The sequence below is a fragment of the Oxyura jamaicensis genome, chromosome 2 (assembly GCF_011077185.1).
Source record: "Oxyura jamaicensis isolate SHBP4307 breed ruddy duck chromosome 2, BPBGC_Ojam_1.0, whole genome shotgun sequence".
Lineage (NCBI taxonomy): Eukaryota > Metazoa > Chordata > Aves > Anseriformes > Anatidae > Oxyura > Oxyura jamaicensis.
In genome coordinates this window covers 38,107,240-38,124,697 of record NC_048894.1, presented here as the reverse complement: position 1 = coordinate 38,124,697, position 17,458 = coordinate 38,107,240, and the positions used below count along the sequence as shown (strand labels likewise).

The 17,458-nt window shown below is 39.4% G+C and overlaps 2 protein-coding genes across 10 annotated transcripts in view; one reads left to right on the top strand and one right to left on the bottom strand.

Annotated features, from left to right (window-relative positions):
• Nucleotides 1-17,458, top strand: part of SATB1 (SATB homeobox 1) — a 92,997-nt gene that overhangs the window by 15,472 nt on the left and 60,067 nt on the right. For 3 of the 9 annotated variants that reach the window (XM_035316980.1, XM_035316978.1, XM_035316973.1), the window contains exons 1-5: nucleotides 3,482-3,672; nucleotides 6,559-6,794; nucleotides 10,592-10,768; nucleotides 11,650-11,776; nucleotides 12,506-12,629. In XM_035316980.1, coding sequence (XP_035172871.1) covers nucleotides 6,584-6,794; nucleotides 10,592-10,768; nucleotides 11,650-11,776; nucleotides 12,506-12,629 — 639 coding nt within the window. In that variant the 5' untranslated portion in view covers nucleotides 3,482-3,672; nucleotides 6,559-6,583. Of the gene's footprint in view, nucleotides 1-2,910; nucleotides 3,043-3,481; nucleotides 3,673-3,718; nucleotides 3,835-3,925; nucleotides 4,341-6,558; nucleotides 6,795-10,220; nucleotides 10,333-10,591; nucleotides 10,769-11,649; nucleotides 11,777-12,505; nucleotides 12,630-17,458 lie in introns of those variants that run through there. The other 6 variants (XM_035316977.1, XM_035316979.1, XM_035316975.1 and 3 more) reach the window with 6 other exon arrangements.
• LOC118161522 (translation initiation factor IF-2-like) lies at nucleotides 126-2,896 on the bottom strand. The gene is made up of 2 exons (XM_035316983.1): nucleotides 1,619-2,896; nucleotides 126-1,474 (listed from the first exon to the last, which is right to left on the bottom strand). Exons 1-2 carry the CDS (start codon nucleotides 2,188-2,190, stop codon nucleotides 979-981), a joined length of 1,068 nt encoding a protein of 355 aa, XP_035172874.1. The 5' UTR covers nucleotides 2,191-2,896; the 3' UTR covers nucleotides 126-978.

Genomic DNA, 17,458 nt, shown 5'->3' with positions numbered 1-17,458 from the left:
TCTTTCTCTCTCTCTCTCTCTTTCTCTCTTTCTTTCTCTCTTTCTTTTTCTTTGTTTCTTTTTCTTTCTTTATTTTTCTTTGTTTCTTTTTCTTTCTTTCTTTCTCTCTCTCTCTCTTTCTCTCTTTTTTGGAGGGACTGAATAATATTTAATCTATCATCTTGGAAAAAGATGGGTTTCTAAATAAACAACCCGTAAGACATTTATCCCTTGATCATATGTTATGGAAGATGTCATCTACATTTTCCATTGTTTTTCTTTGTGAAATGTGTTTCTTGTTTTTTTCCCCTTTTAAGCACTCTCGGTAACAATCTTAGTAACCTTTTTCAGGACATGCAACATCTGTACAACTTTTCATGTTTCCTATGTATTCCACCTCCACTTGCTCTGCTCTGAATAATAGCATTATGTAACACTACTCATTTTCAAGCATTGCATTTCTTTGCTTCTGAGATTATAAACTATTCTGTGTGTTGCTGAATATTATAAATATTTCATGTATTTCACCCTATTACCATTTTATTTTTTCTTTTTCTTTTTTTTCTGTATGCTGTTTGTGCTTACTTGGGTAAATGTCAGCTTGTTTCCTTACCCGGTCCTGATGCATTCCTCTTGTTTTATAGTACTACGTGTAGCGATAATTCTGCTCTTCATAGATTTATTGATTTGCCTTCCCTTTGCTCAGAGCCCATGCTATTTTGCGTACTCTACAACTGTTACCAGTCTCCCCGCTTGCCTGCTTTTGCTGCTGCGTCAAGTTGTATGTACAGGTCGCTATTTTTTTTTAAGTTGCTCCCCTAACTATTTGGGCTTTAAACCCGCCTGCGCAGCAGTTCGCATTTCGCTGGTTGGTGATGCAACGCCCCTTGTTAGACACAGCGCCTTCAAACGCCATGCCCATTATCAATAAAGAACTTTAATTTTGCTCTTATCTCGCAGCCTGTACAAACTTGTTGCGTTCAAGTTCGGCTAGTTGGGTTACTTTTTTTTTTTTTTTTTTCGTGTTGTTGTTGTTTTTCCGAGTGCATTGTGGGAAGAAGTTACGGCTGGCTGCCGGTTATTTCTGCTGTCAGCGCGCTGCCACCTTCCAGCCCTCGCCTTGCGCTGGTGGCTGCGGCTCCCGCGGGGCAGAGGCGCTGCGGGGACCCCTCTGCCCCGGCCCGGGGACGCCGCTCGGGGCATCTCGACCCGGCCCGGCCCGGCCCGGCTCAGCCCCCTCCAAAAACCAGCACCGGGGGTGACCCCTCCCGGGACAGGGCTCGGTGGGGGGGCTTCTCTCAGCCTTTTAGGAGATCCGGGGGTGAAGAGAGGGGAAGGGGATGGGAGGGGGGGGGACAGAAGTTTGCTCCGCTCCCCCTCTCCCCGCGGCCCCCCCGCCGCCATGCACCTGCCCGCGCAGGCTCCGCGGGGCGGGCGCTCCGCGCCGTGCCCACGCCTGCAGGATATTGTTCGGCCTTCATCCCCGCCCCTACTCCTCCTCCAGCAGCCCCCCCACACCCCCCCCCGCCCCCCCCCCGCCGGCCCCCCCGCCCCGGCCCGGAGCCCCCCCGGTGCCACCACCTCTCCTCTCCCGGCCCCCCCGTCCAACCTCAGCTCCCCGGCCTCCCCTCCCCCACACCTCTCTCCTTCACCACCACCTCCTCCTCCTCTGCCACTTTCTCTCTCTCTCTCTCTCCCTCTCTCTCTCTCTCTCTCTCTCTCTCTCCCTTTCCCTCTCTCTCTCTCTCCCTCTCCCAGGACGCGTCGGATGATCCGGGGCCGCCGGGGAAGGGCTCCGGGCAGCAGCGGGGAGGCTGCGGGTTCCTCCTCCCCGTTTCGGGGCTGTATTATTAAAAAAAAAAAAAAAAAAAAAAAAAAAAAAGGCGAGCCGGTGGCCTCGGTGTTATTTTGTATTAAAATGAGGAGGAGGAAGAAGAAGCAGCGGCAGCGGCAGCAGCGGCAGCGAGCGGTAGCGGAGAGGAGGCTCTGAGCAGGGGACGGCGGCGGCGGCAGCAGCAGGAGGAGGAGTAGTGATGAGTCAACTAATAATTTAATGGGGACAGAAATGGGGGGGGGGGGGGGGAGAGAGAGAGAGAGAGAGAGAGAGAGAGAGAGAGAGAGAGAGAGCGCAAGCACAGCCAGGCAGCTCCGTCCGGGGACACACACACATACACACACACACGCACACTCAGACACAGAGCCGTGTAACATCCAGCAACAACCACCAAACCGGCCTAAATAGCAGCCCTCCTCAGCCAGTCAGGGGAAACGAGCATTAAAAAAAAATAATAATAAAAAAAAAAAGCAAAAAAGAGAGAGGCCAAAAAAAAAAAACCCAAAGCCTATCATTATTATTCTTTTCCATTTTTTTTTTTTTTTGCTGGTTTGGTTTTTGTTGTTGTTGGCTTTTTGCAGCTTTTCTATTTTATATTCCCCCCCCTTCTTGTGAGTAACTCTTCTCGGAGTTCCCAGATTTTTTTGTTGTTTTTTATTCTTTTTTCCTTCGCAGAAAGAGAGCCAGGTTTTGATTTTATTTTATTTTTTTAATACAGAGGTTTTTGTGATTATTTTTTTTTTAATTACAATTTCTCCCGGTTTTGGACTCGGAGGGGGAGTGAAACCTCGTCACTTTTTGTAGTGGTGGTGGTGTGCCTTGTGTGTGTTTCCTTCCTCCCCTCTGTTCTTTTTCTCTCTCCCCTCCTCTCCTCGCTCCCTCTCCCCCCTCTCTCGCACAACAGCCCCCGGTAAATGAGAGGAGACAGGTCCTCTCTGCCTTTTTTTTTTTTTTTTTTTTTTTTTCCCTCCCCGGACCGCAAAGGCGAGATTAAAAGTGGCATTTTAGTGCCTTTTCCTGCAATTTTCTCGACACTTTTTCTCTCTCTCTCTCTCTCTCTCTCTTTTTTTTTTTTTTTTTTTTTTTTTAATCTCCAGTAGCGATCTCTGGGGCTGAGGTTTCCGCAGAAAGTTTGGGGGCTGTTACGGTGTGTATTTTGGCGGAGGGGGAGGGGAGCGGGCTCCTTCTGTGTGAGCTGCTCCTCTGGGTGCCTATTGGAGAATAATAGTGTAAGTGACAACCTAGAAGTAGACTTTCTGCTCTTCACACTGGATAGAAAAGCTGCCTTTTTTTTTTTTTTTTTCCTGCTTTGATTTTTTTTTTTAATCACCCCCCTTTCTCACTTGCTCCTGTACGCATTGGTTTTATTTTTGAAAGGATAGCTAGACTTAAGTCACCCTCCACCTCAATTTAAACCTGGTACTTTATTATTTTTTTTATTATTATTCTTAATTCCTCATTTCGAGCGTTACACTTGTCTGATCAATTCGCTCTCCAGCTCCTTCTTCTGTTGCTAAACCTTGAAAACGGCCTCTCTCTAAAGATATTTAATATAGATATTTTATTTTTTTTTGCCCATTGCCTTTTTTTTTTTTTTTTTTTTTTTCCTCTCATGGCTACTCCGTTTCTCGCTCTCTATTTTTGCCCCTCCCCGCCTAGAGGAAAATAGCAACAAGAAAACAAGACAAATAAGCGAATATTAGGGGAAGTAGCCCTCAGGTCTGCTGCCCCCCCGATCCCCCCCCCAAGAGGGGGGACCTAGAAAACATCAGTCTTGAACTTCTTCCTCTTCAAGAGCTCGGGCTGCAAAGGAAACCTCCTTTGTTTTTGTTATTTATATGCTGTCAAGTTTTGAAGTGGTGAGTTTCGGGTCGGTTTTGCTAATTTCACTCCGAAAACTGCAGTGTTTCTGTTTCTAGATAAGTACTTTGCTTCTTTGTCTCTTTAAAAGGTCACAGCGAAAGCTTGGCCTGGATTGCCAGAGCCATATGGAACGGATAAGTGCGGAGCCTCTCGCAAATGTGATTATGGGGTTTTATGGGGGAGGGAGGGAAGAGGAGGGGAAACGACTGGGGAGGGGGCTGGTTCAGGAGGAGAGGGAGAAATAAGATAATAGCGGCGGGGCTCCTCCATCGCGACAAAAGGAGACGCGGCACCGGCTTCTCATTGAGAAATCGCGCGGTGGGGCCGTACGCGTTACGCTGGGAAACCGTGCCTCGAAATCGGGCTCTGCTCTGAACGCCTGTGACGAGAACTTGTAGTTGTGAAAGATGCCGAAACGCGAAACCCGGGGAAACTCTTGGCCTGGAAGCGGAGGAGATGATAGTTCCTCCTCCCTGCAAACCCTCTCTCCCTGGGCAGGCCACGCTGGTTGTTGCTCATCACTATTCCAGGCTGAGGTTTCAGTGAACTTTAGCCTTGGGCATGGAGTTTAAATGAGTAAATTAGGTGTTTTATGTGCATGTAATTTTGCTTTGTAACATAAAGCTTTTTACAAGATGACTAAGCGGGGAGAAGATGCCGATGGGTGGGTATTCTAAGGCCAAGCGAAAATGACCCATTTGGTGTTTTGGTTGTAGTCAGGGTATTAACTGAGCTGCGATCTATCACTTTTATGCACTGTACATGATGTAGTGCCATTCTGACTCATGATGACTAGATACTTTTCGTAGCAAAGAGCCTTGGTGCATTAGAGTGCTTCTGAAGTTGCCAAAAGTGATGAGGATTTTCCCGTTCTAGGCTTCTTTATTATTATTTAACACCCCTTCCCTTTATTTTTTATTTTTAATCCCCTTATTCTTGAGAGAGGGCAGCCTCAGAAAAGCAGCCCTATAGCATGTTATCATCGTCAGAAACATCGGAAGATGTTAACGGTTTGAGACTGTAATTCTTTCCTTAGACTGCAGTTAACACAGTAAAAGAAAAAAAATACTCTCTTCAGAAAGTGGCTAAAATAGGCATGTTTACCGTTAATGAGAGACACGACCTAAAATAGATGGGATCAAGATGAATGGAAAACCTTAGCATGTCACATTGCAGCATAAAGAAAAATAATGATTTTCTAAACTTTAGCTATTCGCTGGCATTCTTTAGGTTGCTCGTAAACATTCACATTAATACATTACCTCTTTCTTCACCATATCAGGAAAAACAGCGCAGTGTTCACGGGAGAAAAAAATAGTTTACAGAATTGGCATATATAGCAATGACATAGAGTAGTATATAAGAAAAATAAAATCCCAAGATGTTTAGAGTTTAATAGCTTGGCTATGAATTGTGCAGAAAATGTGTTGAATTACTAGGCAACTGAAAGAAAGTAGCAATTATCAGATTCGCACCAGTCTTTCTAAATATGACTTCCCCAGTATTACTATTGGTGCTCGGTAATGTAAATACTAGTTCATAAATTAATGTCTAGTCACCTGTCCTTAGTGATTATCTTATATGCATAACATAATTGTGAATGTAGTCACACCTTTTCTCCATCAGAGAAAGGCAGGGTAAAATCCCTAACAATCATAACAATATTGATGAATGAAATCATAACCAGAAAGATGTCTCTGTTCTCAGCAACTGATTGCCTTTCTACGTGGTAAAATTGATTCTGACGAGTGACAAAAATCCTTGAAACTTACTCTGTTATGTTCTAGGCTTGGGGGATTTTTAATGATTTCACTGGAATTGTTATTCATGGACTGAGGTTTCAAAAGTTTATAAAGGGAAATACAAGCATGCTAACAAATACCTTTTCTTAATTTACTATTGAAATTACTTCCGTTTTTGGATTTCATGTAGCTGTACCAGTGTGTAACTTTGTTTTGCATCACCAAGGGATTCTTTATTTTTAAGGGTTTCAAATGTCTTGTTGAAATTGAGATATTTTTTTCAGCATTATGTTTTGTAAGATGCTGATCTTCTTCCTTCCTCTTTTTTTTTTTTTTTTTTTTAAAGAAAAAAACTTACGCTTTAATGGTTAAGGCTTAACACCTTTAAATTTTCAAATGCTTATCTTGAACTTTGCAAAAGTTGATAAACTTTCTGTATAAAATCAGTTGGGCAACTCAAAATCAACCACCTCCCGCCACTGCTTTCTGAAGTTGAATGTTAAATTGTCAAATTCTCTTCTAATTCTTATTTTCAAGGTATGGGGGGAAATTGTGAATGGCCAGTCTTCTATTTCACTAATAAATCTGTTGCTTCCTCAGCTAAAGTTTTAACAATCTCTCTATTGTTGTGCATCCATTTTTTATCAAGTAGTTTGAGAACAGTTTCAGGAGAATCTTTTCCTTTCCCTCTCTGTCTGTCTCTCCCTCTCTCTCTTTCTCTCTTTAACACAATAAAAACACCCGGGTTTAATAACAACCCCTTCTGTGAGATTTCTAACAATAGCTGTGTTCTGTGTTGGAGCACATACCTTGACAAACATTATCATTTATAAGAGTCTTAGTACCTCTCAGATTTATAATAACTATGAAGATTATTTTTTTAAAGGGGTACTCTAGTTGGCTTTTTAAAAAAATCCATCAGATTATGATGCGATTCCTCTGTAAACTGGGGTATGGGGTCATTTTTGGAGAATAAGTTTGTATCTTTTAAAAAAGGCATCTTCTCCTAGTTAAAATAGTTATTTGTTCTTCTTTATGAGCTTACGATACATATATATCTCTGTACATGTGCAGGCTGTGTACGTATACATATGCGCACACGTGTACAACATATATATTTTTTTTTTTGAATCATGGCAGGTGATCTTTAGAGGCGGGACTGAGTATGGATCATTTGAACGAGGCAACTCAGGGGAAAGAACATTCAGAAATGTCTAACAATGTAAGCGATCCGAAGGGTCCACCAGCCAAAATTGCGCGCTTGGAACAGAATGGGAGCCCATTAGGAAGAGGAAGACTTGGAAGTACAGGAGCTAAAATGCAAGGAGTGCCTTTAAAACACTCTGGACACCTGATGAAAACTAATATTAGAAAAGGTAACACTTTTGTTAATTCTGCATTTGAGAAATATGAATTATAATATTGGGGGGGGGGGGGGAGTATACTTTTGCAGAGTCTACTTCATTTATATTTCAGGATTAAATCTCCATTCTAAAATACTGTATATTCCCAACTCTGATATAAATCACATTTGGGAAATGTAAGCTTCATGCTTGGGTGGAGCATCTTGCTTTATAGGGTGGAGTCTGATTTTTGTTAAGGTAAAGGCTAGCTGCCCTGATTAAAGCAAATTCCTACATTGAAATAGAAGTAATATAATGCATTAATTCTTTGAGAAAGCGTTGGTCTCAGAAACGCAAAAATATGTAAGAGCAAATACCGAACCCCCAAAACAAATTCTTGCCTTTCCTCTTAATGATGGACCAAGCTTGGAAGGGAAGCACTATTTCCATAACAGTTGCAAGTTGGTAGAAAGGAGAGTGTATAAATCTTTAGGTATCACATTGGAAAAGTCATTTATGATGTCAATCTTCGCAGTTTATTTTCTTAAGTACAATTCATTATTGAACAATGAACAACTTGGGTGTCATATTTTTCAGTGGCTGGTTTGCTGTAATTAGACATTTACACAAGGAAAAGACACATTTAGAATCACTGATGTTTGTATATGGATGGCTTTTGTTTGCATTAAAAATACTTTCAATGGACAATAATCTATAAATTTTACATACCATAATATAGAAGCCTTTTTTTTTTTTACCATGTTCTGCAGGCTTGCTAATTTAAATCAAAAGATGTTGTATGTAATTTGGCATTTGTATTAAAACAGCCTCTACTTTTCTCAATATAATCAGTATATGTTTGTAATCTAGATTTTTCTTGCATTTGCTAAGCAAAGTGCAAAATGCAACCAAGACTATTAAACGCACAAAGTTAGAAGGCAGAGGAATTTCATTGTGTCTGATGCATAACATTTATCGTACAATCATTTATTTTTTCCTCGGTTTGGCGAAAACAAAGAATATATTGATCCCGAAATGAACAGACACAGCAGTCCGTATTGTTAGATCTTTATCTATTAAAAATGGAAAAACAGCACTTCAGCAAATTCTTTGGCCTCTGCTCATGATTACCCTATTTATTGATTGTTTGCCAAGAATGTATGCATCTTAAGAAAGCCAGGGTAAGAGCATTAAAAATATAATTTATTACGGCTTTTCAAGCAGAGTGCATTAATATTGTACAGTGAAGCAGTGGGGCTATATAAAAAGGACTTTCTGACGCCTGCAAACATATAAGTTCCATAAATTCCTAAATAGGAGATTTCAGCTGTCTCTGGTATTATGTGATATTTGCACAGCAAACTTTAATGCCAGGACAGTTTTAGACAAGGATTCTACAGACTTCACTGCTCCTTATGGCAGACGTGCTGTTTACACAGACTCGTAAACCTTCAGCAAAAGCTCTAACACTGCCTTCAGGTTTAAATCATGCTGTATTTTTAGCAGCGAGCACTGACCAGTGCTCTCCCCTTTAATACTAGAAGGTTATGGAGTTGCTGCACTTGGAGGTCTTGCCAAGCACTAGCAGGAGAGATCAGCCAGCTGAGGTTGTACTCTCCTGTACAACATTTTTCACATTAACAGAAGGACACTAGTGACAGTTTGCTAAAAGATTTAGTAGCTTGATTCGTAGTCAGATAATACCTGTGTCACAGTACCAGGATCCACCTTTGCTAAGCTACTCTGGACATCAAAATTTGGCCAGGAGCGTCTCCTGTTTTGTTTAAAGTACTACATTTTTCAGAATGTTGTAACTCCTGAGACTGCATACCTCTCAAAAACTGTGCTGACATGCAATGCAGTACCTATGCATTGCTAGTTTTGTGTCTGATCATAACTTGATTTGTAGGAACTGATAAGGAAAAAGACAAATCTCCCTTGGCTGTTTTTGAGTGTATATGCAGTGTTTGCTAAAATGAAGCTTTGTTTACATTTCATCTTCAGGTATTAGCAGTGAAACCACTTAAGAATTTTGAGCTCTTTCTTTCAGTCAGATGGTAGTAGGTGAAACATCAATTGTAAGAGTGTGAAAAGAAGTGTGGGGGGGAAACAGCCAAAACCTTTCTGCAGATGAAGTGTGTGCGTGTGTTGGAAAGCTCTCCACAGCTTAATTAAAACCAATGAAGAAATCACCGGTTTGCACGTACTGCTTTTGCTTTGGTCTTCTCTCCCTTCCTGACCAGTCTCACAGAGATTTAAAAAACAAGACACAAACACACACACACACACACACACACATACAAAGGGGGAAAAAAAAAAAAAAAAGCTCCTTTCTGCACTACATAAATATTGGCAAGCTTTTAGTCTTGTCTTTCATGCTGAGCCTATTGGGCAAACTGGAGTGAGTTTGTGAGCTTTTCCAAGCGAGCCTGAAGGGGTTTGTTTGCCAGAGATTGACTCTCTGGTGAACAGATGTAGTTTAAATATACAAGCTTAAAAGGTATCTTTTTTACCGTGATTTCTTGCTAGATGTTACGGTACAAGTCAGCGGACGTGATCTTAAAGCATTACTGTTGTCAACAGTAAATCTTGCTTTTCAGCTGCAGGATGCCTTGTGCACCAGAGCAGGTTAGGAGGCTCTGTCAGTCTAGAGGGCAGTGGTTATAGAGGCATTAACATTGTAGGACTAATTGGAGTTCCTGGGTGCCCTGTTAAAATAACCCTTGTCATCATTTATGCTAAAGATGATACCCTTCTGGCAGGCTGCCATAAGGCGGTTCAGTACATCTGCTTTTAACCCTTTGGCTTTCCGTCACCGGGAGATCCTAACCTGGGACAAGGCTGGGGCAGAAGGCCGCGAGGCGATGTGCCTCTGGAAGGCCGGGAGGGGTTCTCTCAGCATCTGGAAACCCGGCTGCCGGCAGGGATGATCTCCCTAAAAAAGCCTGGGTTGTTCGTTAATTTTCCTGTCTTCTGTCAAAAAGAAATTAAAAGAATAAAATAAAATCCGAAAGGAAGGGAAAGAGGTGGTTTGCTCAATATTCTGTGCGGCAGAGGGAAGGGTCTGTTGTGAAATGCTACAAAACTAGAAATTAGTAATTAGTTTCAGGCATACTGAAATAGCAGTGAACACCAGGAATGTTGAATGCAAGTGCATGAGGCAACAACAACAAAAAAAAAGCCCAGGCTGCAGGTACGCTACTCAAAACTGAATTGAAATCACGGTTTGTTTCTTAAAGATGTGAGTGAAAGCAGTGCTCAAGTGCACTCAATGAATGAGGCGTGAATTAGTGTTAACTTTTGCCTTGTTTCCTCATGTGCCCTTTTCAGAGCAAATGTATAACATGCGAGGTGATTTGTTGTTGATGCTGAAGGTAATGAAATATTTTTGGCAGAACTGAGAAAGTTTTAGTGTTAACGAACAAAATTATGTGGCTGGTACTAAAATGGCATACACTGAAGACATCTGCAGTGTGTATTTAGGTTCTCGTGCTGTCTGCTACTCACAACAAATCAGGCAGGACAGAGAGAATCAACTTCTCTTCAGTCAACCTTGTGATTTCTATAGCAGGTAATTCTTTCATCTGTACCCCATCAAGGAAGGTAAATTTGCATTTCTGCTTTTAGTAGAGAGGGGTGCTTTGCAGAACTTTGTCTTTTTTGGGGAGGGCGAGGGGAAAGGACTCGGGGATTATGTTTATCAAATATTTGTGATGATTCCTGATGCCTCGTCTGCCTGTTCATACAGGTTTTATTTACATAATACTTTGCAGACCCACCTACTCTACTATAACTCCAGTTTAATACATGAAATTTATTTTTTTTAACAGGAAGTATGCTTCCAGTTTTCTGTGTAGTGGAACATTATGAAAATGCCATTGAGTATGATTCTAAGGAGGAGCATGCAGAATTTGTGCTGGTGAGGAAGGACATGCTTTTCAACCAACTGATTGAAATGGCATTGCTATCACTCGGATATTCTCACAGCTCTGCTGCCCAAGCAAAAGGTAAATAACGTTAGGAAATTGTACAATGAATTGTGCTTGTTTGGAGGGTCCTGGGGGAGGGGCAGGTTTTCTTTCAGGAATGAGATGCAGGTTTCACTTCTTAAACTTCTTGTAGATTCTGTCTCTGTTGTTGCTTTTTTTCCTTAATGTATTTTTGTTTTAGCGCATGTTTTGTTCATGTGGAATATTGAGGTAGACACTTTTTTCTTTATTTTTTTTTTTTTAAGAAAAAAAAGACTTCAACTGAATCATTAGTATGCTTATTGACCTTAATAATCTGCTCCACTGAGGATCCACAAGGAAGTGTAAAGCATATTTGAGCAGATGGACTGTTGAGAGTCAACTTGCATTTATGACTGAATATCCAGCTCTGTTTCTTTTATTTTGTTCCTGGTGATTTTATAGACTGCAAAGTAGTTTTTTAAACTCAGTCCTTGCATTGCAAAATTTTTATAATTTGGTAAGAAGGGTAACTACTATATTACATCATATTGAATTAATCATAACTTGAGGAAAATATGCTTCTATGTGTATTAAAAAATCTCTACTATAATGCCTTTGTATAATTTCACAATACACATAAAGAATGCCCTTGGTGATGTGTGAGTAGGTATTCTGTTGCTTTTTTTGTTTGCTTGCTTTTGTTGTTTTTTTGTTTGCTTGTTTGTTTTTGGTGAGGGGGCTGTCTGTTGTTTTATAGTGTCAGATTTAAGAAGCTAGAAAAAAAAGTGCCAATCTTGTTAAAATTGGTCATTTTTTTGCCCCTAGGAATTAACAGGTACATTACTTTTTTGGTTTTGTCCTCCTTGCCCTCCCTCCTCTTCCAAAAAATAAAAATAAAAATAAATATATATAGATATGTATATGTATATATCCCACAGGGCTTATCCAGGTTGGAAAGTGGAATCCAGTTCCACTTTCCTATGTGACAGATGCCCCTGATGCTACAGTAGCAGACATGCTGCAAGACGTGTATCATGTGGTCACACTGAAAATCCAGTTACACAGGTAAGTTGCATACCAGTTCTGGGAAGTGAACTGTTACTTGTCAGCTCTCATGGTTAATATTGCTTGTATTTAATTCCCACTGTGCTGTGTGCTCAAAGTACAAAGGCTTATCTAAATTCCTTTTTAGTTACCCTAATTCTTCTTTAACTTACAGCATGCTATTGTAGAAAACTTTTATAGCTCTGATACATAGATTTTCTTTGGATATCTCATTAAAACTATATTGCATTTTAGTCAATTAAATGATGCATTACAAGAAGGCATTTTACATAAAGTTTACTTAAGAGAAAAATATTTTTGCATATCATGAACAGTACCATCTGTGTGCATTTTGTAAAAGAATGACTTGCTCACACTTATTGTTGCTGTCTAGGTTCTTAGATTTCACGGTAACAAAAAAAGAAAAAAAATGGTTAATATATTAATGCTTTTCATGATCAGTCGTGAGAAAGCATTACACCTTAAATTGTTTTACCAAGCGCATCAGAGCAGGAAGGTAGAAGTAACATGAAAAAATAGTCGCCACATGCAGCTGATGTATAATTCATGCATCAATACAGCAGATGTGTTGTATAAAGTAATTAACTAATCGGAACAATCAGGAGACCGAGAGCAATCTCCAGATGCATCTGCTTGATGCGCAAAATGAAATCTGTCTGTCTTAAAGGAATGTTCTGCAGCAGGATGCAATCTTGTAATAATCCCTTTTCTAATCTGTGTTTCAAATAGTTGCCCTAAACTAGAAGACTTGCCTCCTGAACAATGGTCTCACACAACAGTAAGAAATGCTCTGAAGGACTTACTGAAAGATATGAACCAGAGTTCATTGGCCAAGGAATGTCCCCTTTCACAGGTACTTAGCATAACATGTAATAAATAATAAAGCACTACAGGCAACACTGATGTGAGATTTGAGATTTCTACAGACTGCAGCAAGTAGTATCCGTGGAGTGAATCTGCCAAAAATGCTAATTCATTTGACCACTTCATGATCTTTATAAATATGCCTGATTCATTTTGAACATAGTCTTACAACGTTTCCCATGGGGAGTTGTGAAAGGTTGTTTACACCACACTAAAATTGTCTCACAGCAAACTGGATTTTAACTGGTTTTTGTCTTTAGTCTTTGAACTGCTTTGATGTAACTACCTTTTTCAAGCACATGTGTTCAAGATGTTAAAAGGCTCTCTACTTACTGCTGTCAAAAGTACTATTGAATCTGAATGCTTGTTAGATAACCTGCAGTAGTTTTAAATGCTAATTCATAAAATGAGACAGTCCTTGGCATGCTATATGAGAGGGGAATAAAGAATAAAGCTCTTTGGATGATGTGTTGTTGTTGCAAACAACCAAAGGAAAATCAGCCATTTATTAGTTCTAATCAAAATATACCTAAACAAAAATGAAGTCTCAATTTATGCATTGCTAAATATTGAATTGATGCCTTCCTGAAGCCTTAGTCATATTGTTCTTTTCTGTCATTCTTTTGTTGAATTACTGGGAGGGAGCAACTTATTTTTCTATGCAGTACAGAGTCCGCCGGTGTTGTGGTGGGTATATATTGTTACGTTTTAGATTTTAAATTGTATTTTGTTGTGGCACAGTGGAGACAGAAATTCAGTGTACAAATAAATGATGCTAATTGTGGTAGGGAGAGGAAAAACGAAGTTAAGGAAGTCAAGATATTTTTATAAGAATTTTATTCCTCTTGCTCAGAATATTGGAGTCTTTGTCTCTGAAAGACTTCAGTTAATCTATAAAGAACTACTTGCATGCGGTCTCTCTCTCTGTCTTTCCAGTGGATATATTAGCGGTCTGTTTTCCCATCACTTTTTTTCCCCTATGGTTAGATTGTTTTCAGTGATGTGGCTTCAATATAGGAAGTTTTGAAGTGGAAATAATCAAAATTATCTTCACTGGTTGCAAACCATTCTGGTACTACGTTTGCAAAGTTATCTTGTGCGTACCTACTATAAAAGCATGTGAGCTTTTGCACTGCTGGCTTGTGGAGGCTGCGGATAATTTGGGATTATTCTCCATTTTAGTCTAACAGTGCTAGTTTTTACTTGATAGTGATGGAAAGCCAGTAAATTGTATAAAGATGGAACATTTCATTTATAATTGGGCTTAGTGTTTCACATAGCAACTTGTGTATATATGTAGATGATCAAGTGGCAAAGCAGGAAAACAGTTTTTAAAAGAAATACTTCATTGTATTAATTCTCCATAGTACTGGAGAAATTTCAGTAATTACTATTTTTAAAGGATTTTTTTAAAAACAGTACTGAATTTTTACATCATAATTTTAATGGGCAAAAACCTTGCCTAATATCAGTCCTCGAAAACAGCTTCTGAGATTACCAAAAGCCCAGATTATAGAACTCTGATTTGAGGTGTTTGCTGGTTTTGCTGTTTTGCACTTTTTTTTTTTTTTTTTTTTTTTTTGTAAAATAATATATTTAAAGCCATGAGATATTTTTTTGTTGTTGTTTAAAGCATGCTAAGTACTTTTGTCATCTGTTTATCTTCACCGGTGCTGCAGTGGTTGGGTTGTTTGGGAATTTAAATAGCTTCTGTTTTTCTTTTTGTAGTCCGTTTCTTTAAAGACCATATCACATTAAAATTAAAAGGTGTTTATTTAATCTTAACTTTTGGAAAAGTAAATGGTTGGTCAAGAGTTCATCAGTTGGTCTAAATCTTCCTGCTTTCCTCCAGGAGCAAGAGGGAAGACATGTTGGTCTGACAGTGCCTTTTCAAGTAACTCAATTGATATGAATGCTTTCCGTATTTGCCGAAATAATAACTAGTTGTATATTGCTCCTATGCAAAGGAAACTGATTTAAAGTGTCTGTGTTTTGTTAAATATATTCAAGTTTGTGAATTGCCCACAATAATGTGCTGCCGTAACAGAGGTGAAAAGTAAGAGCAAAGCAGAAGGTAGAAGGCAATTTTTCCTTAGAGGATTTGTCAAAATGCCAGCATTAGACCCTTGTGAGAGAACAGCAGTGGTCTCTCCTCTTATGTACTTCTGTGGGCATAGGTAATGTCATATGAAGCGCTTCATCACAAATGCAAACTAATGCAGTGACACCATACCATAACTTATTAACACTGTTACGGATATAATTTATTAACCACAGAAAAATGACTCAAAGTGGAAACGAGATTAGTTATCGTTTTCTGTCATTGTCATTAGCAGTACTCTGTTTTGTGTAGGTACAGAGGATTTGTTAGAGAATATGTAAGCTGCTGTGCTCAATGTGTGGCATCTCTGAAGCCTAATTTAAGCATGGAAGACCGAGAAGCATCATCTTCACTTAAAATTTACCTTTTTTCGTATTTAATCTTGCATTTTGTGTATTAGAAAATTGGTCTTATTTATGTAGAATACTGATATTCTGTGAACTGCAAAAATAGGAAGCATGCTATTTCTCTCATGCAAGTATATTTAATGGCTTGAAAATATATCAGCAGGGAAACTTTGAGATTCAGTTTGCATTAGAGTCTAGAAACAGCATCTTCTACTTCTGGGAGTTTTTTTTTTTTTTTTTTCCTTTTTTCCTCCCTTTTTTTTTTCCATTTTCTTTCTCATTTAAACTAAAACTTTGGGGAGTACAGATATGAACTCTTCATGCTTTTCTCAGTACCACTACGACTCTTGCTCCTTTTAGGAGAGTTGAATACATGGTCTCTTCCGAAGTTACTGCAGCTGTCTCTCTCTGAGACTGCTGCGGCTACCTTCCGACAACAGGTTTACCACTTACTATAGGAACCCACGTCACAGGGACATGAATTGGAGTCCTTGGGACAGATTGGAGTAAAAACACGGCTCTCAGTTGCCGTAGAGTTGGGAGTATAGGTATCAAGATTAATTCTCAAAATTTGTTATTAAGAAAGCAAGGTAAAAGGGTGCTACAAATTTTGCATGGAAAAGCCAAACCTTTCTGATTTATGCTCTGCAGTGTATTTTCATGCTTTTCCTTGGGTTTGCAGATTTTATTGCTAGAGACTAGCAACATATGCAGGTGCTGGGTGAAAGACTTCTTGTGTTTGATACGCACGACTCACTTCATTTCTGCTTCCTCTCCAGATCTCTTTTGATGGGGAAGGCAACTTGGAATTTAATCTAGGGCTCAATTTTGAGCCATCTTGTGCATTCCATTAAATTGGTACATCTCGCAAGTGGCTTAGATCTCATTTCTCTCCTGTTTTGGTTCTTCAGTCTCCAAAGAGTTGTAAAGAAATTGTTCTACCATCGCTTATTTCTAAACCCTTGCACTGAAGCTCTGCTCTACCTCAGTCTGTTGAGAGCTGCTCTAAAGTGATCAGTCAAGCAGGCCTGTCACATTTATTTATTTAATGTTAATCATACCATATCTCTGCTCAGCATTAGTTCTAAGATTTCATACTTCATTTTCACAGTTTTGCTGTGTTTTGGATTTTAGTGCTCAAGTTTCTTATTACTTCTACAGTTAAAATAACTGAAATACTACATATCTACGCTGTCATTAATAAGGAGGGTTTTTTATTCATTTTGTCTCTTTCGAATTAGAAAGGCTGGAAGTTCATTTGATTCTGGAACAATCACACTGTTGGTGTGCTTTTGAACTTTTAGATCTACCCCTTGAGTTTCTGTTATCTTTTCCATGAGAGGGAGATAATAGGTCACCTACTAGACTAAGAGATTGTGGAGATTAATTAGTTTCTAGGGACAGCCTTGAAAATATAGCAATAATCAAATGACATTGACTTTCTAACTGGTATTATCTCCCTTGATTTTTTTTCTAGAAAAAGATCTTCTCAATCACTGGTGTTAGTATTCACAAATAGGTTTGGGTTTTTCACCTTAGTGTTTTTATTTGTTTGTTTGTTTATCAAACCACTGTAACAGCACTTGTGAAAACAAGGAATACTTTCCCTTTCCCCACAGTATCCCAAAACATAAAGGTGGTCTTTTATCTACTTATTTATTTTCCTTCCTCTTTGCTCATCCTTTTTGTCTATACCTAGCCTAGCTCTCAGGACAACCAATAGTCAGTGCATTATAGATGAGAAATTCCAGGGTTGATGTATAGTAGAATCCTATGGTTGCATCTTTTTAATATATTTTGTAGGAGACATGAAATATTTCCGTGGAATATATCTGAAGTCTGTGGTACTTATGGACAGTAATTTATATGCATTCTATTACTATTTACATTTATTTTGAAGATCTTTGTGTGCCGTCCCTGTCCCCCTCCCTCCCCTTCCCAGAATATCTTTTACATAATTCTGCAGTTGATCATCAGGGACAGATACACGCTTGCATTCCGTAAAACATGTGCACCCACCAAACAAGTGCTGGTATGATACTGAAGTCTGAATGGCTCTGCACTTGTGATAAATATAGATGTCTTGACTGCATTTTGATCAAACTTCTGGTGCTGTAGTGAATGATTTTCTGCATATGACATGGGCACAATATATATCACATACTTTGCTCTTTGTTCAAATATACAGCCCTGAATTTGCATGCTGTTTTATGCAGATTTCATGCAGATTTTATATGATCTGGCAGAGATGCCAGGAAGAAAGCTTGCTTGGAACCTAAGTGTTTCTCAGTTTACCTGATCTGAGTGTACCTGGCCATCATAGCAAACAAGCAGCATAATAGCAATATAGAAATCCTCTCACATTTCCTG

What these genes read in the sequence shown, in the direction of transcription:
- LOC118161522 (XM_035316983.1), bottom strand. Translation starts at nt 2,190, where the DNA reads ATGTTACACGGCTCTGTGTCTGAGTGTGCGTGTGTGTGTGTATGTGTG. An exon ending in GGTGGTGGTGAAGGAGAGAG is followed by an intron (nt 1,475 to 1,618) that starts GTGTGGGGGAGG and finishes CTGCTGGAGGAG; the next exon opens with GAGTAGGGGCGGGGATGAAG.